Here is a 22,429-nt window from a genome sequence, read left to right as displayed (position 1 = left end):
TGCATGTAAAGTTAGAGGAGGGGACACATGAAATGAGGTTCACTTGAGCATCCCTAGGCATTTAGTAAAGTGTATTTCCACCCTTAGTCACCATAGTTAGTAACTACTGATAGACCTCTGTGACTGTCAAATCCCTGGTTTATCTGTTTGGTTTTTTTAAAAAGTTTACCTTTTGGCTGTTAACCACTTTGGAACTCTGTGAAAAACAATGTTCAAACTTTGTAAGTCAATCAACAGCAAATATGTGTAAACCGCTTTCCCACCTCTTTTGTAGCATGAAGTTCCAACAGTTGTTGCTGCTGAGTTCTGTGGCATTCTTGACCTTGGCTTGCTGTGTGTTTGCCCCCAAACCTTCCAACGTGAACCTGCAGACTTTCACTGGCTGTGCTGTCCGTGAGTTCACCTTCCTGGCCAAGAAACCTGGATGCCGGGCAATGCGCATCACCACAGATGCCTGCTGGGGGCGATGTGAAACTTGGGAGGTGAGGATGCCTCAGGAGAACCATGTTAGGATTCTGAAGGGGCTAAATTTTAGACCTTTGACCAGTTGCTAGAATTAGAAGATGCAAAGTCCAACATACTTCTCTCAATGTCTCTAAAGATAGGGACAAAGGGAAGCATTTGAAATGGATAATTATTTTGCAAGGGCTGGTGTGGGGCAGCGGTTCAAGTGCCAGATTAAGATCTGGGGTGACTAGGTTTGAATCCCCCACTGAGCAAAGGAAGCCTGCTAGGTGACCTTCGGCCCACCACAATCTCTCAGCCTAACCTCCCCTCACAAGCTAGTTGTTGTGAGGATTAAGTAGAGGAGAGGGCAGGGCTTTTTTTTCAGCGGGAACACAGTGGAACGGAGTTCTGGAACCTCTTAAAAATGGTCACACGGCCAGTGGCCCCGCCCCCTGATCTCCAGACAGAGGGGAGTTGAGATTGCCCTCTGCACTGCCGAGCAGTGCGGAGGGCAATCTAAACTCCCCTCTGTCTGGAGATCAGGGGGCGGGGCCACCGGCCGTGTGAACATTTTTGTCGAAGGTGATTTAAACTTTAAAAAAATTCCCTCCTTGTTCCAGCTGACCCAAAGTGACGTCATTGTGAGGTCTTGAGTTCCACCACTGAGTTCCACCACCTCTTTTCCCAGAAAAAAAAAGCCCTGGGAGAGGGGAATGATGGATCCCTGATCAGGGAGAAAAGTGGGATATAAATAAAAAGTAAACAGGTAAAAATATATTTTGATATCATATTTTTAACATCTTTCTTCCAAGTAGCTCAGAGTGAGCTACAGTTTTTCCCCTCATGTTTGTCCTCACAACCAACCTTTATTTATTTATATTCCACCTTTCTCACTGAGACTCAAGGCAGATTACATAGTGTGAGGTTAGTACAATCAGTGGCAAGGACAAGGGCAGGCATTTCCATACAGTGTCAAGAACATTTTCATAAACAATGTCATGGGGTAAATGAATACAAGTTTACAAAGACATAGCATTAGCAAGGATCCAATATGGGGTTGAAGAATTGCTGAAGTGGAACATAATCAATTCTAGGATTGACATTAAACAACATGGAGCACAGGTAGTATATACGAGTATACGTTTAAAGCAACAGATAATAGGTAAGGCAACATAATGGTGACGTCTATGGTTCCTATATATTGTCGAAGGCTTTCACGGCCGGAGAACGATGGTTGTTGTGGATTTTCCGGGCTGTATAGCCGTGGTCTTGGCATTGTAGTTCCTGACGTTTCGCCAGCAGCTGTGGCTGGCATCTTCAGAGGTGTAGCACCAAAAGACAGAGATCTCTCAGTGTCACAGTGTGACACAGTGTCTCAGATCTCTCAGTGTGACACTGAGAGATCTCTGTCTTTTGGTGCTACACCTCTGAAGATGCCAGCCACAGCTGCTGGCGAAACGTCAGGAACTACAATGCCAAGACCACGGCTATACAGCCCGGAAAATCCACAACTATGGGCCAAGCTACAAGTGACGAATGACACTTGAACAGCAAGTGGATTGAGTGGAGGGCAAGTGAACAGGGAGAAATACACTTGCTGTTCAAGTGTCATTCGTCACTTGTAGCTTGGCCCTATCTATGGTTCCTAACTCATTAGTGAAACATCTGGGACCCCTTTCTTACAATACCGCCCTCTTAGCTGAGAAAAAGGCCTTTTTGAATAATTCAGTTTTGCATTGTTTGCGGAAAGCCAGGACTGTGGGGCCTCTCTTGACCTCGGCTGAATCCACACGTACTCGCATAGTGCTAAACTGTCGGAATGCCAGCATCTTTCTGGTGCAATTTCTGACATCATCGCGCCACGAGAGCGGCATCGTTGTGCGATGACATCAGAAATCGCGCTAGGAAGACGCTGGTATTCCCACAGTTTAGCGCTATGCGGGTACGTGTGGATTCAGCCCTCCTCAGGCAGGCTGTTCCATAGGCCTGTGCGTTAGACTGGGCTAAGAGAGAGTGACTGGTACAAGATCACAATGGAAACCTTCAGGACTGAGGGATATAAACGAAGCAAGTAAATAAATGCACCCCGTTGAAAGCCCTGGCAAATAAAATGGCCTCACAGCACCTCCTAAAAATGTCTAGAGGTGGCTCTCCCTTCGCCTCAGGAAAACTCATTCCACAGAATGGGAGCTACAGTAAAAAAACAAAAACATGGGCTGTAGCTGATGCCAGGTGGGCAACCTGAATTCGGAGAACAAATAGCACATGAGGACCACAGCTGGCATATGGGAAAAGCTGGCCCTTTATATATGTGGGCGCCCATGAAAGGTTTCAAAGGTTGTAACTGGCACCTTGAACTGAACTTCGAAATAAACTGGCTGCTTTTAAAATATGCAAGATACTTTTAAAAAAGAAAACTACTCCTCAGGAAACTCGACATCTAACGCCACGTTCTGCTATGACCCCCAGCATCGTTTGCCTGCACAAAAGTCGCAGCACATACAGAGCCGTAATAAGGTTTGGGCAATCTTGAAACATGATGAAGGAATTTTTTGAAGGGCCAATGGAGAATCATCTAATCTTATTAGCCTATTATGAGTAAACTTCATTGAGGAAATTGGGATATAGATGATCTCAATAAGCGAACAAACTGCCAACAGTCTCAAACTATTTGGAGCTTTGCCCCAGAAAGGACAACATGGTTTGGGATGAATTAATTCATCCTGTTTACAATGCCAACCTTAGCAGAGTTACACCCTCCAAAGCCCATTGAGAGCCAGTTTGGTGTAGTGGTTAAGAGCGGCAGGACTCTAATCTGGAGAGCCGGGTTTGATTCCCCACACCTCCGCTTGAAGCCAGCTGGGTGACCTTGGGCTAGTCACAGCTCTCTGGAGCTCTCTCAGACCTGCCCACCTCACAGGGTGTTTTGTGGTGGGGATAATAATGACATACTTTGTAAACCGCTCTGAGTGGGCATTAAGTTGTCCTGAAGGGCGGTATATAAATTGAATGTTATAATAATGTTATAATAATATTCGATTTATATACCTCCCTTCAGGACAGTTTAATGCCCACTCAGGTTTACAAAGTATGTTATTATTATCCCCACAACAATCACCATGTGCAATGGGTGGGGCTGAGAGAGCTCCAAGAGAGCTGTGACTAGATTAGAGTCCTGCTGCTCTTAAGCACTACACCAAACTGGCTCTCTCAGTGGACTTAGGTGTAACTCTGCTTCAGATAGTCTCAGTTGGTCTGCAGCAGAACAGCAAGATTTGAGTCCAGTAATCTTGAGTGCTGATAATCTTGTTGGTTTTTAAGGTGCTACTGGACTCAAATCTTGTTCTTAGGATGGTACTGCTAGAAAGTCAATATTGGCTGATTCTGCACACGTTGAATAATGCACTTTCAATGCACATTATCAATCGTTTGGGGTGGATTTTTTGTTCCGCACACAAAAAAATCCATTCCAAATGATCTATAAAGAGGACTGGAAGTGCATTATCCAACGTGTGCGGAATCAGTTAGAGGGTCAGATTACAATCTGAGAGACCTCGGTTTAAATCCCTGTTCTGTTGCAAAGCTTGCTAGCCAGTCACTCTCTCAGACCGAACTCCCTCACAGAACTGTTGTGAGGCTAAACTGGGGAAGGCAGGACCATGTCCTGAGGTCCTTGGAGAAAGATGAGAGGCAGCATTGTATAGAGGCTAGAGTGACAGACTAGGATCTGGACAAACCAAGTTTGAGTCCCTGCTCTACCATGGGTAGCCTTGGGCCAGTCATACTCTCTCAGCCTTCCCTACTTCACAGGCTTGTTGTGAGGATAAAACAGAAGAGAAGAGAATGATGTGAGCCAATTTGGGTCCCCATTGAGAAAAAAAGGTGAGCAGGGCTTTTTTTTCAGCTGGAATGCAGTGGAACGGAGTTCTGGCACCTCTTGAAAATGGTCACATGGCTGGTGGCCCCGCCCCCTGATCTCCAGGCAGCTCCCCCTGTCTGGAGATTAGGGGGCGGGGCCACCGGCCATGTGACCACTTTCAACAAGGGCGAATTAAACTTTAAAAAACTCCCCCCTTGTTCCAGCTGACCCATAGTGATGTCATTGTGCGGTCCTGGGAGCGTGTGCACACTTTGCGCACGTGCATGTGGTACCAGGGGCACCACCTCCCGTCAGAATTTGCCCCCTGTGCTGGCAACCCGCTGAGTTCCACCACCTCTTCTCAGAAAAAAAGCCCTGGAGGTGAGTTATAAATGACATAAAAACAAATAAAATGTGAGATCAACATGTTCAAGATATCTAATGATAGATATTTGTGTGGGAAAGAATGGGCCGTCTGTGCTTTTATAAGCATAGGTGCGAGAGAGTTTGTAGCCAGTTTTTGCATCATTTGGCGACTAAATATCATAAGCCGGGTTCTGGCTGCGATGAGAGTCTTTTCTTTTAAAATTCCACATGGCAGGTCCTTCCTCCTTGAATTAAAAAAAAAAAAGCCAGAAATATTTCTAACCCATTTACGTAATGCTCTCATTATATAATTTCAAAAGCCTCTTATGGTGTAAACAGTTAAGGGGAAACTGTTCTTTATTACTCTACTTGACAGACAATTCCTTGGAGATTAAAACTGAGCCCCTGATTCACAAATGATACATTTTATTCCAGTTCTCCAGAATATGTTTATTTCTAATTTTAGATACCTCAGAATTGTGGTAATTGTGCAGTGGGTGGATTAGACAGTGTGAGTCAACAAGTCTACACATGCGGAGCAGAACAAAAGCGTGACTAATTTTAAAAACCCCTTTAGCTTAATTTTCCATCATACTCTTGGGAAAGCCCTGCTGGATTTGAGTGAATTAGAAAAACCCGAAACAAAACAGAGGGTGCTTAATTTACTGGTTTGTGACAAGTGATGGGGAAAGCTTTAATTTTACTTTACTAACTTTTTCCAATGGGTAAATCGATCCTGAAAGTGAACTATAAAACTTTTTAGACGCCTTAGAACGTTAAAGACAGTGCTGTGCAATGGTTAGCGTGCCAGGCTAGGGCTGGGTTCTAATAACCATTTTGCCATTACGCTCATTGGGTGATTTGGGCTAGTCATTCTATCTTCTGGCCTAATTTACCTCATAGGGTTGTTGCAAGGATAAAACGAAAGAGAATCATGAAAGAAAAATGAAAAAGAAAGGTAGAATAAAAATGATAAATTCCTGAATACACAAGAGACTACCACCTTCCCAATGTGATATTGTCATTACCTAAAATGTAAAGCAGCTAACTTTTGTATTCTCCAGATGCAAATTCTAGCATCAGAACGCCTCTATCAGTTCGCTGGTACAGCACAAAATGTACAACGTTCCAAGTTTGATTCCTGGTACCTCGAGCATTGCTGATACAGCTACTGGGGCCCTGATCCACTCACAGGCCAATAGCTGACCGGTTTTGCTTAAGATCAACAATCCTTATGGTAACAAGGCCAAACACAAAATGGCTGCCATGGAAAATGGGGACAATCAGAAAATGGCTGCCGCTGGGAGCAAGCACAGAATGTTGGAAGGTCCTATGCCAAGTGTTCTCCTATGATGTGGATAATTATTTCCAAATGAGCACTTCCTGTATATCCAAAGGAGATGCTTCCTGGGGTCATTGAAGCACTTTCTGCTCCAATGAAGTGGAGGAAAGCCAGGATTGGCTTTCTTTTTGAGGAAGAAGCAAGCAAGCGCTAGGAAGCACGTCAGTGGGTGCCATGTTGGAGATCATTGCTCTGCTACCCATTTATACGCATCAAAGGAATGTCAACAGGTTTTTCATAGCTTCTCAGTATTTACATCATGTTCTTTCCCTAGAGATGCTTGCACAGCCACAGACAGGGGTTTGATTCTAGGTAGCTGCTTAAAACCTCAGCCTTGGCCTCCCATTTACCCACCCAAGGCAGGGAATTCCTTACCCCAGCCCTAATTTCCCGCTCTGAGGAACTGAGGTGGAGGAAAAAAATGGCCTCCACATTGTGACACCATAAAATTTTCTGCTAATCTCTGTGGTAAAGCCATAGAGACTACAGCAGGCAGCCTAGACAGTCACCTGGAAGTGACATCACGTCACCTGCAAACTCTGCCTTTCCCAGGCATTGCACTCAAAATCTCCCAGCATTTGCCAAAGCAGTGTTGGGAACCCTACCCAAGCCCTCTTGCCAACCTCTGTAATGCCGCAGCAGCCATTTCTGCTTGCCTTGCTGTGCTCGGTGGTGGTGGCTGAATATGAGCCACGAGACTTTACTGTACGGCAATTGTGGGGGGCTCCCTGTGTTCGCAGTCCAAATGATGCTCACTTCTTGGGAAGCTCCCACAAGGGCTACAGATCTCTAGTTTGCAAACTAACCACATGTAGCTACTTTGCACAGATTTAACAACAGCCTCTGCAAAGATGCAAAGGAAAGCTGTTTTGCTTTGCCAGCCTCATAAATCAGGCCTAAAGTAGTGGACGTTATTACATTTTGTGGCAGCGAATTTCCTTAAGGTTTACTACTCATTGTGTGCTGTAGTTCATCCTTTCCTCTGCCAGACAATTGCACACAGTGACTCAATCAAAGCCTATTATGATGAGAGATGAAAGAAAATGTCCATCTCTTTAGAGCATTCTACCAACCTCTCTCTTTCCTCTCTCATGGACAGAAACCCGTGCTGGATCCCCCGTATATCGAAGCACACCATCGCGTCTGCACGTACAACGAGAGCAAGCTGGTAACTGTGAAACTGCAGCATTGCGCAGCCAACATCAGTCCTTTCTACACGTACCCCAAAGCCATCCGGTGTGACTGCGGCGTGTGTCTCACCACAACTACTGAATGTGAAACTGTCTGAATCCACTGCAGTGGGACACTTTGGGCAAAATTTAGCCCAGGAGTAAACTGCCATAGGGCAGTAGTAGGGGTTGGTAATAAATTGGAGCACAGCTGCTTGGCTTTAAAAATGTCTCTGCCTAAGCCAATGAAGTATGATCTGAAGGCCTGGGTTCAAATCTCACCTCTGCCCTGAACTCAGCCTCAGCTGGAGATAAATAATACTGGGGATAAATAATACTGTCTAGAAATGTTGTAAAGTGCAGCAAGGTAAAGTACATGAAGCACTTTAAACACTGAAAGTGCTACATGAAATGAAACTTCTTGCTTCAGTTGTGAATGCCTTCTAGCGATCTGCTGCTTCAAGGGTCTGCCTGGAACAGTCTGATCAATATATTTAGAGTACAACGTATATTCAGAGACAGAAACTTGCTTAATGGGTGCATTTGAACCTGGAAAAAGAGATTGGTTTGATCACAATATTCAGGGCCAAAATAATAAGAATATTTTATAATCTGCATCAATGTAATCAAAATTCTGCAAAAAGAAAACTCCAGTTCTGCAAATTATAAACTGAGTTGGAGCCAGACTAAATTTTCCAGCGGCAGAATTAAACTTTCCTTCCTTCCTCTTCCTACTGCAGCTCAACAATCTTCTGCTTCTGCTGGGTAGTGGACCCTGAGGAATGAAACGGGGGGGGGGGTCTGCAGCAGAAAGGAAGAATTAGTAGAAATTGCCAGTTTTGTCAGGATCCAACCCATCAGGTAAATGAATCATATTGGCAAATCCCCCCTTCTTTGTATAACTTATTATACCATTTTTACCAGTTTGTATAATTTATTCTGATTTTGTTGGACAAAGAGAAGAGTAAATTGTAGCACATCAGAGTGAAATCCCTGCTGCTGACCAGTTACCTGGACAGTTTCTAATGTATATTTAGTAGAGTCCAGTAGCACTTTTAAGACTAACCAACTTTACTGTTGCATAAGCTTTCGAGAACTACAGTTCTCTTCGTCAGATGCGTGGAGGGTAAGAAGAAACTGGTCAGATATATATAGGCGGTGAGGGAAGGGGGAGTAGATGCAATCAGTAGCTTGTGATAATGGGATCAGTTTGCTTCTTATAATGAAATGTTACTTCTGATAATGAGAACCATTCATAGTCTCTATTCAATCCCAGTCTGACTGAGTCAAATTTACATATAAATTCCAATTCAGCAGCTTCCTGTTGGATTTTGTTTTTGAAAGATTTCTGTTGAACTATGGTGACCTTTAAATCCTTGATGAAATGTCCTGGTAGATTGAAGTGTTCTCCCACTGATTTCTGGATGCTGCCATTTTTAATGTCAGATTTGTGTCCATTTATTCTTTTGCGCAGAGGTTGGCTTGTTTGTCCAATATACAGAACAGAAGGACATTGTTGGCACATGAGGGCATATACATTGGAGGATGAGCAGTTGTAAGAGCCAGAGATAGTGTAGTTGACGCCATTGGGTCCTGTAATTGTATTTCCTGGGTAGATATGAGGGCAGAGCTGGCATCTGGGTCTGTTGCAGGGCCTGGTTACTGTGTTGGTGACTCTGCTAGCCGATTACTGCAGACTAACATGGCTAACTCCTCTGGATCTAATGCATATTTGCCACCAAAAGGGCTAGAAACATGCTCTTTTTAAAAAGAAAGCTGGGACTACCAGGAACCTAAATTCTGCAGCTTTTCTATTGATTTGCCTTTACAATCCACCCCCCTAGCAGTTTTTAAAATAATTTCTTCCTATCCGAATGGGAAACGAATATAAAGTAAGCCCAGCTGGGAAAATAATGGCTGCAGAGAGGGGGCACATTTGCAAGGGTGAATGAGTTACGCGAAAAGGGTTAAAGCGCCCCTCCTTCCTCATAGCTGTAGGGGTATAGTGTAGCATAGTAGTTAAGCGACTGGGTTGCACTCTGCTGGTTTGACTCCCAATATTGCCATGAGCTCAGCAGGAGGCCTTGGGTTTCCCAGACCCAACGTGAGTTCTCTGCAGCCGCACAGCTGCTTTGGGGAATAGCTGTTAAAAAATAAAGGAGAGCCCAAACAGCCTCAGAATGCCTCCGTAGGTAAAAGAGGGGCTCCTCCCTCCCCGCTCAAGACGTTTCCCTGTGTCAAGATGGCATGGGAGGAAGGAAAACCCTGTGACTGTTTTTTCTGCTCTAGGTGGAGTGTTCTATGCACGCAGAGCGGTAAAAACCGAGGAAAAAACCTCCCCCAATTTGTGACATGGGGAAAAGCCTTGAGGAGGGAGGGAGGAGCCATTCCTAGGCCGTTTGGGCTCCCTTTTATTTTTTAACACCTATTCCTCAAAGCTGCTGGTGCAGCAGGGAACTCGATCTGGGCCTAGGGAACCCAAACCCGCTCTTTAAACACCTGCTTGACCCCCAGCCCAGCCTCCCTGCTGTATTGTGGGGATAATAATAACACTGACTTGGTTCACCATTTTGAGTGGGGCATTACTCTATCTAGAAGAGCGGTATGTAAGCACCGTTATTATAATTCTTTCTTCCTTGCAGGAGTTCTGCCCCTTCCCAGTTTAAAAACCCATGTTTAAAGACTCGCACCCCACTCCTTCCCCCTTCACAGACCTTCCAGCAGGAAAGGGCAGATTGCCCCAGGGCTGGTTGCCAACCTCCAAGTGGGGCCTGGAGTTCTCCCAGAATCTCAATTGATCTCCAGATGGCGGAGATCAGTCCTCCTGGAGCAAATGGCAGCCTCCGAGGGAGAACTCAATGGCATCAAGTCACCATGGACCTTCCTCCCCTCCCCAGACATCACTACCCATATTTCTCAGAATTTCCCAAACTGGAGCAGGCAGCCCTACCCAAGAGATTTCAGAGACATGGAACAACACCCCATTTCCTGTGGGAGTGGCTGAAAGGGGAGAAGTGGAGGGTGATCCTTTTGTGTCCCTTTAGCCCCCTTGCTCAGGGGTTGGACTTGGCAGCAGGCCCACGGGGCATCCCGGTAGCTACTCAACTTTGCCAGTTGCTGAAACTTTCTATAGGACAGTTTCAACTTTTCTTATCATCCTGGGGCTCGATAGAGAGAAACAACAAGACTGTGCTCTTTTTTAAAGCAGCAGTGCAGACAGTATGATAGAGAAGCATCATAATTATTAGGATATTAGAACTTTTTCATGGTCAGAGTAGTTCAAAAGTGGAATCAGCTGCCTAGGAAGGTGGTGAGCTCCCCCTCACTGGCAGTTTTCAAGAAGAGGCTGGATGAATATTTGTCAGAGATGCTTTAGGCTGATCCTGCACTGGGCAGGGGGTTGGACTAGACAATCTGTATGGCCCCTTCTAACTCTATGATTCTATGATAATGCTAAAGCAGAAGCAAGGATTACTCTTCGAAATGCGAGGAGCAAAGCTAGCCTAAAATTCTCCTGCTGTATCAAAAACGGCTCTGAATAACGTGCACCATTTCCTTGTGCTCTTGGGATCAATTTTAAAAGGCTATTTTTAATTCTTTTTTTAAAGATGCCTCTTTAAATGTTGTTTGTGTTATTTATTTAAATGTTGCTGGTTCTGCCTGATGAATTGTGACAACCGCACTGTGATGAAGGGGTAGGAATAATAGTAACTGGCAATTGTCAGGTGGAAGACGTTCAGTGTCCTTCTCTCCTATCCACAGTCTGTTCCCATGTTTGCCAAAGGCATCTCTGCTGTAAATCAATCACAATTAAAATGACAATCGTGGCAAGACAGCAATGGTGTGCAATGTTTATGTCTTATCAACTGCTAGAGATGGAGCGGTCGTACATTTTTCTTGGCATGCAGCAAGCCCTGGGTTCAATCCCCGACATCTCAAGTTAAGAGGCTCACTTGGTAGGTGATGAGAAAGACTTACCTTGAGATCATGGAGAACGACTGCTAGTCTGACTAGACAACACTGGCCTTGATGGACCAGCTGTCTGATTTAATAGAAGGCAGCTTCCATGGGGTTTCATGGTTAGAGTGTTGGATTCGAATCTAGCATTCCAGAGTTCAAATCATTAGGCAGCCTCCCCAATTAGTTTTTTTTCTCCACTTCCAAACCAAAGCATTGTTTTTTGAGCACTCTCCTGACATTGCTGCTTCCGCACGCACCAAATAATGCACTTTTAATCCACTTCCAATCAACTCGAGCAACCATTTGCCAGCGGATTTTCCCATTCCACACAATACAATCCAGTTGTTCTAATTGTGCTCTGATGATCCTTTCAGCATCCTTGGTACACTCTTGCCCAAGTCTGCTTTTCTCTCATTCTTTTTGGAAAGAGTGGCCATTTCCACACATCCTTATAGAGACGGCCCTCTCACGGAACACTGGAAACATCTCCATTTGCAGAACGGTTGTGGGCTGTTTGGCTTCCATTTTTTTCTGCACCTTTTCTGGGATTGTGGAAAGTGTGTTGCCAGAAAAGGCGCCAAAAATACGGATAGCCTGCAACCATTTTGCAAATGGAAACGTCTGGATTCCTGGGGGAAAATTGCCAGCGTTCTGTGAGTGGGTCGTCCCTATAAGGGAAATGCCCAGTGTATAGTGCCATCGGGATGGAAAGGCACACATTTTCAAAGGTCTTAACCACATCAACACCATGTAGCCATCATTTCCTCCATCATGCCACCGGGGAGATTTTTTTTAAAAAAACTGCAATTGTTGTAAGGTAATAGCAATTACTGAGGTTTCTTTTTAAAAAAAGCTCTGTGCTTGTACCTCATTGTAGTGGGGATGCTAGGAAAATAAGAACAGAAAGTGCACAGAAAATTTCCATGTGAATGCTCCATTGCCAATTCCAATGCTTCTGCAGTGATATCGAATGTGAAATGGAGAATCCACACTGTGCGGTTGCAGCTTTTAACTGCTGCGAAGTTTCCCTGGCTGGTCTGGAGTGAATCCCTTTCTCTGTCAGCTGGACCGACTTTGCAGGGTTGTTGTGAAGACAAAATGGGGGAAGGGTGAACCACGCGTGTCACCCTCTTCTCCAGAGAGGAAAAACAATGTGAGAGAATGAAGCAACCGCCAGAGTATATCAATACCACTGCTACACAAAACCTTCCGTAGAGGATAAGGTTGCTGGAGTGGGCCTTAGGATCAATGCCTAGGATCAATGTCCCATCTTTCTCCTACGGATGAGGCAGCCTGAATCTAAACTCTAATTGGGGTGCTCCGAAGAAGGATGATTCAACTCCCTTTTCTAATCTGATGCTTTAAAACTGAATTCCTGAGGCTCTTTTAATGGTCTTATAAAATCTCTTCCCCCGACACCTTCTGCTAGATGGCCATTATGCAACTAATCAGGATTCACACTCTCAATAAGCTTTTTTTGATAAAGGTTTTATTTCCCCCATTAGTTTAAATTTGTCAGCCAGTTCCTGAAAATCGAGACACTCTAGCTATTAATAGCTGCTTCATCAAGGAGTGCTGTAAATGTCTCCCAGGCTGTATAACTTTGGCTTCTGTTCAGACTGAACTTTGGTTCAGTTAAAATCATTCTGCTAGGTAGTGAAGATTCTCACTTAGTGGAGGTTAAGGGGGCACAATGTGACCCGTCATGCCCACCAAATGCATGCCTTGAATGCTGAATGTTGGCCTCAGAAGCGTACTAGTGATAGGCTTTATGTTTTTGCTACCCCTTTGACAGGCTGATTCACACATTACTTTCATTCAGACATATGTATGAAGTAGAGATGGGCACAAACCGGGAAAAACCCGAACCATGTTGTTCATGGTTTTTCAAATTTCACAAGTCCCGAACCATGAACTTTCATGAACCTGCCCCTGGTTCGCGAACTGGTTCATTTGGTTCATGAAAATGGCACATCCAGGTGAGAAAATCATCACTTCCGGGCCAGCAGAAGGTCACTTCCAGGTCAGCAGAAGGTCTGCAGGAAGTCCATCCCGTCGCCTAGGAAACTGATTGATTGGCACCAGGCTGTCTGCAGTGACGAACCAAACGAACCAGCCTAAAGTTCATGGTGGTTCATCAGAAATGGGATCTGACAAACTGTGGTTCGTGAACCACGAACCAGCCTGGTTTGTGCTTTATTTTCGTTCATATTTCAGTTTGTGCCCATCTCTAGTTGGGAGTTCCACACTCAGAGATTAGTTCCAGTTTACATTGGGACCAGGGCACACATGACCAGGGTTCTCAAAACTTCCCCACACCATTTCTCTTGCCTGAAATGGACCTGGGGAACCTCTGTTTGCCCCACGGCAGGATCCATCTGCACCAATGAGCTATACAAAGTTTTCTGCAGTGGGGCAAGAAAACCGTTTCAGGTCAGGAAAATATAGGGTTCCCAATCCTAGCATTCCCCAGATTTTGGAGGTGGTGCCTGTGGAAGGTAGAATTTTGGGAGGATATGATGTCACTTTTGGATGATGCTCTAGAAATTTCCCCACGTTTCTGTGGTAAAGACAATAGAGAGTAAGGGAAATTCCTAGAGTGTCACTATGGGGCCATTTTTATCTCCTGCTTCTCCATTTCTCAAGGGTGGGAGATTGGGCCTGGGGAATTCCATACTGGGCCTGGGCAATTGGAGAAGCTTAGGAAAATGATATGGGGAAGGAATAACCACCTCTTCCTGTGCATTGCAGTCCTAGTCTGAACTGGGCCTTCAGTTCCCAGTGGGATATTTACCTCTGACTGGCACTCCCATGGATCCAGACCTGACCCAAGGACTGTGTAGCTAGAGTTGCCAGGCATAGCCTGGTAATTGGCAGGAGGACTGGAAGGGGTGGGAAATAGGTGGTGATGGTGATATCAGCTACATTGCGACATCACTTCCAGGTAAAATATGGAAGTGATGTAGGGTAGCTCTAGGAATTGACAGAAACTCTATACTAGAACCATAGAGTTTTAGTAGGAATGATGAGATTTCCTGTACTTTGAAAAGTTATATCAAAGGGGAAATTGTGGACTCCTGTCAAACTTTTAAAGGGCAGAGGAACCCTCTCAGAGCAGTGAAGCTGTCAACCCCTAAGTAGGACAGGGTGGGATTGCACCTGTGCAGACTGAAAATGTTGCCAAGTGACCAGGAAAGAAAATCTTGCTGCTGTTGTGCTTTGAGCAGAAACTTGAAGGAGAGAAATTAATAGATATTACACCTCTTGTAATCTATTCCACAAATATCTAGTAATACAACATACAATCGACTAAGATCAGTTAATTGAGCCGCTGTTAAAGGCACAAGTTAAAGTTCAATGGCACCTTAAAGACCAACAAGTTTTTCAGAGAATAAGCTTTCAATAATCAAACTCCCTTTGTCAGATACAAGCAGGAATGGAGATCCTTGAGCCTTTATATCACAGTCAGAAGCTGGGAGAGGTGTTGCAAGAAAGGAAGTCAGAATATAAAGGTTGATTAGAGAAATGCTTAGGGGTAGAAAATGTACATCTGTAGAGAGATAAGAAACCCGTATCCCTATTGAGCCCTGATGTGTGTGTGTGTGTTTTGAGGGAGGGGTCCATTGTTCCAAATTTGTGAATGAACAAAGTCAGCAATGGAATGTCCTGTAATATTCAAATGGTGCAGGTTCAGCGAATTAATAAAAATTCAGTATTCAAAACTGAGTGTACCCTCACAAAGAGGTCTGCCGATAAGTTCATTTATCGATGAATGGAAACCCTTTACAGAATTTTTACATGAAATATACAATAATGATTTGATGACTCATGGATTGATGGAGTAAGGAAAGTGGACATTAGAAAAAGGAGAGCCTTTATTTTTGACATAGAGAAAATGTGAAAATATTAATATTTGTCGCAGAGAAAATTGGAGGCTTCTTTTTAGTTTATATAATTTTTCTTGATCTTTTCTGTTACTTTTGTTTGTTGGTTGGTTAGTTGTTGTGTAATAGTATCTTTATGGTTTTTTTATTATATTAAACTAATCAAAATAAACAAAGAGGTCTGGCAATCACAGTAGGGAGGTAGCTATGCAGGAAGTAGAATAAAATACTTGGATATGCTTCTGGCCTCCAGGTGTCTCTTGTGTTGTGCTGCCCCCAAGTAGCCTGCGCAGTCTGCCAAGGCTGGCCTCTGGCTATGAGGATCTGGGGAAAGGAGGGCAGGAAGGGTTACATGTCAGTGCCTTGTTCTCTTGGGCTCGTTCTTACATACCCAGGGTCAGGGCTTTTTTTCTGGGAAAAGAGGTGGTGGAACTCAGTGGGTTGCCAGCACAGGGGGCAACTTCTGGTGGGAGGTGGTGCCCCTGGTACCACATGTGCGCGCCCAAAGTGCATGCATGCTCCCAGGGCCAATGACGTCACTTTGGGTCAGCGGGAACAAGGGGGGAGTTTTTAAAAGTTTAAATGACCCTAGGCGAAACTGGTCACATGGCTGGTGGCCCTGCCCCCTGATCCCCAGACAGAGGGGAGTTTAGATTGCCCTCTGCGCCGCTGGAGAAAAGGCAATCTAAACTCCCCTCTGTCTGGAGATCAGGGGTCGGGGCCACCAGCCATGAGACCATTTTCAAGAGGTTCCAGAACTCAGTTCCACCGTGTTCCAGCTGAAAAAAAGCCCTGCCTATCGCCCCTTCGGAGTCAGGAAGCAATTTCCCCCAGGCCAGTTCAGCTAGGGATCCTGACTGTATTGCCATTTTCTGGACATGGAGCCGGGGTCACTGGGAGTGTGAGTTGGGGAAGGGGAGGTAGTTGTGAATTTCCTGCATTGTGCACAGGGTTGGACTAGATGACCCTGGAGGTCCTTCCCAACCCTGTGATTCTAAGATAGAGACATCAAAAGAGAATGAGAGCAGAAAACTAACACAGACAGCCTGAACCAACAATGACATGCTCATGTCTGGGAAATCTAAGTATCTGTTTGATAAAAGCATCCCCTCGATTCTTCTGATGATGGGGCATTGTTTCAGTAGGGGAACAGAGAATCTGCTTTGATGTCTCTCTCTTAAAAGCCATCTCTCTGATGTCTGTTGAAACAAGTCTGCTCCTCTGCTCTTGCCTCTTGTTCGTGGTTCTTTTTAAGAGGAGACCACCTCTTGCGCGAGGAGCTGCCAGAATAGCTTCAAGAGCCAAGTGAAGAAAGATTGTCTATCAAACACAATCCAGCTGTTTTTGGCCTTTGCTGTTGTGTTAAAAATCTAGCTGACGGTAGCAGACCTTTTCCAGTTCGGGTCGAGGAAGGTTTTTCAAAGTTTCAGTACTAACAGTGAGAAGAGACACTTTTTGGGTGGACAGGGCCTCTGGCTACATCCACACGGCAGGGATTCTCTGTTTCGCATTCATAGCAGAGGCATAGATGCAGAGAAGTTAGCCGTGTTAGTCTGTGGTAGCAAAATCAAAAAGAGTCCAATAGCACCTTTAAGACTAACCAATTTTACTTTAGCATAAGCTTTCGAGAATCAAGTTCTCTTCGTCAGATGCCTGATACAGAGACTGGTCAAACACAGAAGAGCAGAGGGAAGAGGCAATTAGGGGGGGAGGGGGAGGGAGCAATCAAAACATTCCTTTGCTAGTATATGTAAACATCTCCTTTTGGTGTGTGTATCAGTTGGCTTCAAAGGAGTTTGCCCTGTTAGTTTGTAGAAGCCAAACAGCTAGACCATCCAATTCCAATGCAGTATGGGCCTTCAATAACCACAGCTCTCCCTGCCAGATGCATCTGACAAAGAGATCTGTGGTTCCCGAAAGCCCACGCCAGGTACCACTGAGCTCCCCCAGACCCCACCTCTGTAAAGGAAATCTGTTACCTGTGGTAATGTGATAACCATTCATAGTCCCTATTCAGTCCCAGCTTGACAGAGTCAAATTTGCATATGAATTCCAGTTCAGCAGCCTCCCGTTGGATTTTGTTTTTGAAAGGTTTCTGTTGAACTACAGCGACCTTTAAGTCTTTGATGGAATGTCCTGGTAGATTGAAGTGTTCTCCCACTGGTTTCTGGACGTTTCCATTTCTAATGTCAGATTTGTGTCCATTTATTCTTTTGCGTAGAGGTTGGCTGGTTTGTCCAACGTACAGAGCAGAAGGACATTGTTGGCACATGAGGACTGCAAGCCATACGGAATATTATCCTGGACAAAACCACAGCACACCTCGCCACTGAACTTTGTCACTTCGTACTCACTCACAATTACTTCAAATTTGGTGAAAACTTATATCTACAGATTAATGGCACAGCCATGGGCACACGCATGGCACCACAATATGCTAACATATTCATGGCGGACTTGGAACAACGCTTCCTCAGCTCCCATCCACTGGAACCACTACTATACTTAAGATTCCTGGATGACATCTTCATCATTTGGACCCATGGGAAGGAAGCTCTTGAGAGATTTCATCAAGACTTCAATAACTTTCACCCTACTATCAACCTAAGCCTGGACCACTCTACACAACAGGTACACTTCCTGGACACCACTGTACAACTACATAATGGACGAATAAATACCACTTTATACCGGAAACCAACAGACCGATACTCATATCTACATGCCTCCAGCTACCACCCTAAACATACCACTCTGTCTATTGTCTACAGCCAAGCCTTACGTTACAACCATATCTGCTCCAATGCTCTCGACCGAGACTCACACTTAAGAGATTTACAACAAGCATTTTTGGGACTACAGTACCCACCAAATGAAGTGAAGAAGCAAATCAACAGGGCCAGACTAGTACCCAGAAACAGCCTACTCCAGGACAAACCTAAAGGAACTAACAACAGAACACCACTGGTTGTCACCTATAGCTCCCAGCTCAAACCCATCCAACGTATCATCAGTGAGCTACAACCCATCCTGGAAAATGATACCTCTCTCTCAGAAGCCCTGGGTGGAAGACCTTTCCTTGCCTACAGACAGCCCCCCAACCTTAAACGACTTCTCACTCACAACCATGAATCGGCCAGCAGAGTCACCAGCACAGGTACCAGGCCCTGCAACAGACCCAGATGCCAGCTCTGCCCCTATATCTACCCAGGGAATACAATTACAGGACCCAATGGCATCAACTACACTGTCTCTGGCTCTTACAGCTGCTCATCCTCCAATCTGATATATGCCCTCATGTGCCAACAATGTCCTTCTGCTCTGTACATTGGACAAACCAGCCAACCTCTACGCAAAAGAATAAATGGACACAAATCTGACATTAGAAATGGAAACGTCCAGAAACCAGTGGGAGAACACTTCAACCTACCAGGACATTCCATCAAAGACTTAAAGGTCACTGTAGTTCAACAGAAACCTTTCAAAAACAAAATCCAACGGGAGGCTGCTGAACTGGAATTCATATGCAAATTTGACTCTGTCAAGCTGGGACTGAATAGGGACTATGAATGGTTATCACATTACCACAGGTAACAGATTTCCTTTACAGAGGTGGGGTCTGGGGGAGCTCAGTGGTACCTGGCGTGGGCTTTCGGGAACCACAGATCTCTTTGTCAGATGCATCTGGCAGGGAGAGCTGTGGTTATCGAAGGCCCATACTGCATTGGAATTGGATGGTCTAGCTGTTTGGCTTCTACAAACTAACAGGGCAAACTCCTTTGAAGCCAACTGATACACACACCAAAAGGAGATGTTTACATATACTAGCAAAGGAATGTTTTGATTGCTCCCTCCCCCTCCCCCCCTAATTGCCTCTTCCCTCTGCTCTTCTGTGTTTGACCAGTCTCTGTATCAGGCATCTGACGAAGAGAACTTGATTCTCGAAAGCTTATGCTAAAATAAAATTGGTTAGTCTTAAAGGTGCTACTGGACTCTTTTTGATATAGCAGAGGCATGTACATTTGCGATGGAAGCCACACAGGAGTTTTCTGTGCACTTTAGAATCATAGAATCATAGAGTTGGAAGGGGCCATACAGACCATCTAGTCCAACCCCCTGCCCAGTGCAGGATCAGCCTAAAGCATCTCTGACAAATATTCATCCCGCCTCTTCTTGAAAACTGCCAGTGAGGGGGAGCTCACCACCTCCCTAGGCAGCTGATTCCACTTTTGAACTACTCTGACCGTGAAAAAGCTTTTCCTAATATCCAGCCGGTACCTTTGTGCATGTAGTTTTAGCCCATTGCTTCGGGTCCTACCCTCTGCTGCCAACTGGAACAGCTCCTTGCCCTCCCTTCATCAGGTGCCATTTCCCCTGCATTTCCCAGCACTGAACCACCAGATGGCTTGACAAAGATCATTAATTGCTGTAACATGGCAGGGAAAACGGAAGTCACAAGGGAGGTGTCTGAAGTGAAATGGTGGAGATGTAAACGAGACCTTCAGAACGCCATCTTCTGGGCATGGAGCAGGGGGTCACTGGGGGTGTGGGGGGCAGGTAGTTGTGAATTTCCTGCACTGTGCAGGAGGTTGGACTAGATGACCATGGAGGTCCCTTCCAATCCTATGAATGTATGATTCTATTATTCTACTGCACACTTTCCTCTCCAGGCAGCACAACTAGCATGCTTGGATTGTATTCTTTCCACAAAGATTGTAGTCAACCACATCTGAGAAAGACCATTCTGAGGACTGGGAAAACCTGGAAAGTGGACAACCAGAGGGTGATTGGTGGAAACAAAAGCAGAGGGAAAAAATGCCCACGTGGAAACAGCTTCAGTGTTTTTAGCATTTGCATTTGCAGGGAGAATCTATGCAAACACAAACATCTCCCCATCTGTGGTTTGTGCTTACGTCTGTGTAAAAGAAAAGCCGATCTTGAGGGTGGCCTTTTCTTCTGACTGAGTGGTAGCTTTTGTTGATTAAACTTTCATTTCTCCCTCGCTTCCTTCAATACCCTCCCAAAGAAATGTAGGTGGATCCAGATGAAATATTCGACCAGCAGAATGGAACTTCCTTGCTTCCCCCTCCCACTGCAGCCCTCTGATCTCCACAAAATGCTGCTCCGGAGGGGATAGAAGATGCTGAGGAATTACACGGGCAGGGGTGGTCTGCAGCTGGAAGGGGGAATTGGTGGAAACAGCTAATTAACAGTGCGATCCTAAGCAGAGTCTAAGCCCATTGATTTCAATAGGCTTAGACTGGAGTAACTTTGCTTAGGATCACACTGGCGCCATGGTAATGTGCGCTTTCTTCCTACCTATATTTAATCGATTAAAAGACAAGCCGAATCAACTGCACTAGGTGGGTGGCTACTAACCAAATGCCAGACTGTATTGTTGCAATTGCATAATAAAGGTCTTGATCCAGCTAAAGAGTCTCTGCCTAATACATCAGCTCCCAATCACCTCCCAAGTGGTGGTTTTTCTTTTAAAAATCAGGCATTTTGGATGGGGGGTGGGTGGGGAAATCAGCATCTCCACAGAACCAAATGCAAAACTGTAACCCCTTCTGCATAGGCCAATTTCACCAATTCAGTTCCCCATACTGCAAAAGAAAAAGGAAGGAAGGAAGGAAAGGGCTTGAACTGTGACATCACCAATGATGGCACTGGTGATGGAAGCACCATCGCTCATCAATCCCGTGTGGACTAAAAAGAATGGCACCACACTGACCAAATGTGAGAGGTGCGAAAGGGCCCAGACAAGCCGATGCCCTGCCTTTCAGCTTGACTTCTGGGATACTGAGGAGTTGTTCCCAGTGCAGAAGGGGCTTGTATTGTAGCAATTGCACAATAAACTCTTGCAGCTAAACTAAGAGAAGAATCTCTGCAAAAAACATCTGTTTCCAATCACCTCCCAAGCAGTGGTTTTTCTTTAAAGATCAGGCATTTTGGAGGGGGGGGGCAGCACATCAGCATCTCCACCGCACCATTTCCGTTTGGAGGCTTGTGATGGTTCGAGGGTGATGTTTAAACAGCTGATCTAACATTTGTCACTGTGGGTTATGTGCTCCGGTCTCAACTCCACGGAGCAATGAAAACGAAGGAGTTTGCTCAGCTTAATTAAAGGAGCTCTTGTGGGGTTTTAACAAGCTGCAGTGGGAACTGCTCTTTCGATCCAGGAGGCTCGCTTCGTTGTAATTGCTCAGAACTCTGTTTGCCGTTCCTTACGTGGCACATCACTCTTGCTGAAGTTTACGGGGTCGCTGTGTACAGGTTGCATGAAGTGCCTCACTCTGATGACAGAATGTCAATAATGCTACGGGAGCCCTTGTTAGGTTGCAGAACTCCTTACGGTTCCTGATCCAGTCTCCCCTTTCCCCCTGCGGTGTGGCAGATTTTTGTTACATCAGAACACCTTCACATTGTTCATGATGATGCAAAGGTCGCAAAAAAAACGTCAGCATGTTCAAAAATTGCTCGCTGTGCCTGTTGCCTCCCAAGGCAAATGCTCAAGGTGCTTGCATTGACAGTTTGTTCACAGCTTGAAAAAAGCTATATTTTGCCTGATTTTTGCATCTGTGCTGTTGGCGGTGTTCAGCGCAGCAGCTGGCTGGGTAGCTGAGGAGAGTCCTACTGGATTGCTGAGATCTTATCTGCCTTAGGGTCATTGCAGACAAGCTATGCAGAATTTAAAGAACTTATTTGGAGTGCGTATCACTCTTGAGCCTGCCAAGTCAGCAGCCTCCATCAATTAGACTCATTCAGGGCTTTTTTCAGCGGGAACACAGCGGAACGGAGTTCCAGCACCTCTTAAAAATAGTCATATGGCCGGTGGCCCCGCCCCCTGATCACCAGACAGAGGGGAGTTTAGATTGCCCTCTGCGCAGCAGCGTAGAGGGCAATCTAAACTCCTCTCTGTCTGGAGATCAGGGGGCGGGGCCACTGGCCATGTGGCCATTTTCACCAAGAGCGATTTAAACTTTAAAAAACTCCCGGCTTGTTCCAGCTGACCCAAAGTGACGTCATTGTGCGGTCCTGAGTTCCACTACCTCTTTTCCCAGAAAAAAAGCCCTGGACTCATTCATCACATTGACACACCTTGGACTGAAAGGATTTGTAATTTAGAGACAGTCCATTATATTTAACAAAGTTATGGAACTGGATATTTGTGGATTTCCCCTCAGATCACATGACAGTAGTTTGTTCTCGAACGAGGCTTAGAAGACTGCTTTGCAAGATGGTTTACTTGCTGTACAAGTTAAAGTTGTTTTAAAAAAAATATTTACTTCATTTATTTCTCGCCTTTCTCCCCAATAGGGATCCAAAGTGGCTTATGTTGTTGTCCTCTCCTTAGGGGTGCCAATTCCAGATTTTGAAATTCCTGGATATTATAGGGAGT

General features: G+C 45.2%; 1 protein-coding gene across 1 annotated transcript; it reads left to right on the top strand.

The window, feature by feature from the left end:
* The first annotated feature begins 275 nt into the window (after positions 1-275).
* On the top strand, positions 276-7,302 carry GPHB5 (glycoprotein hormone subunit beta 5). The gene is made up of 2 exons (XM_054970371.1): positions 276-482; positions 7,114-7,302. Exons 1-2 carry the CDS (start codon positions 276-278, stop codon positions 7,300-7,302), a joined length of 396 nt encoding a protein of 131 aa, XP_054826346.1.
* Positions 7,303-22,429: the final 15,127 nt, after the last annotated feature.

Source organism: Eublepharis macularius, chromosome 2 (genome assembly GCF_028583425.1).
Source record: "Eublepharis macularius isolate TG4126 chromosome 2, MPM_Emac_v1.0, whole genome shotgun sequence".
Classification (NCBI taxonomy): domain Eukaryota; kingdom Metazoa; phylum Chordata; class Lepidosauria; order Squamata; family Eublepharidae; genus Eublepharis; species Eublepharis macularius.
Note: the sequence above shows the minus strand (reverse complement) of the source record. Positions and strands in the feature narration are given on the sequence as shown.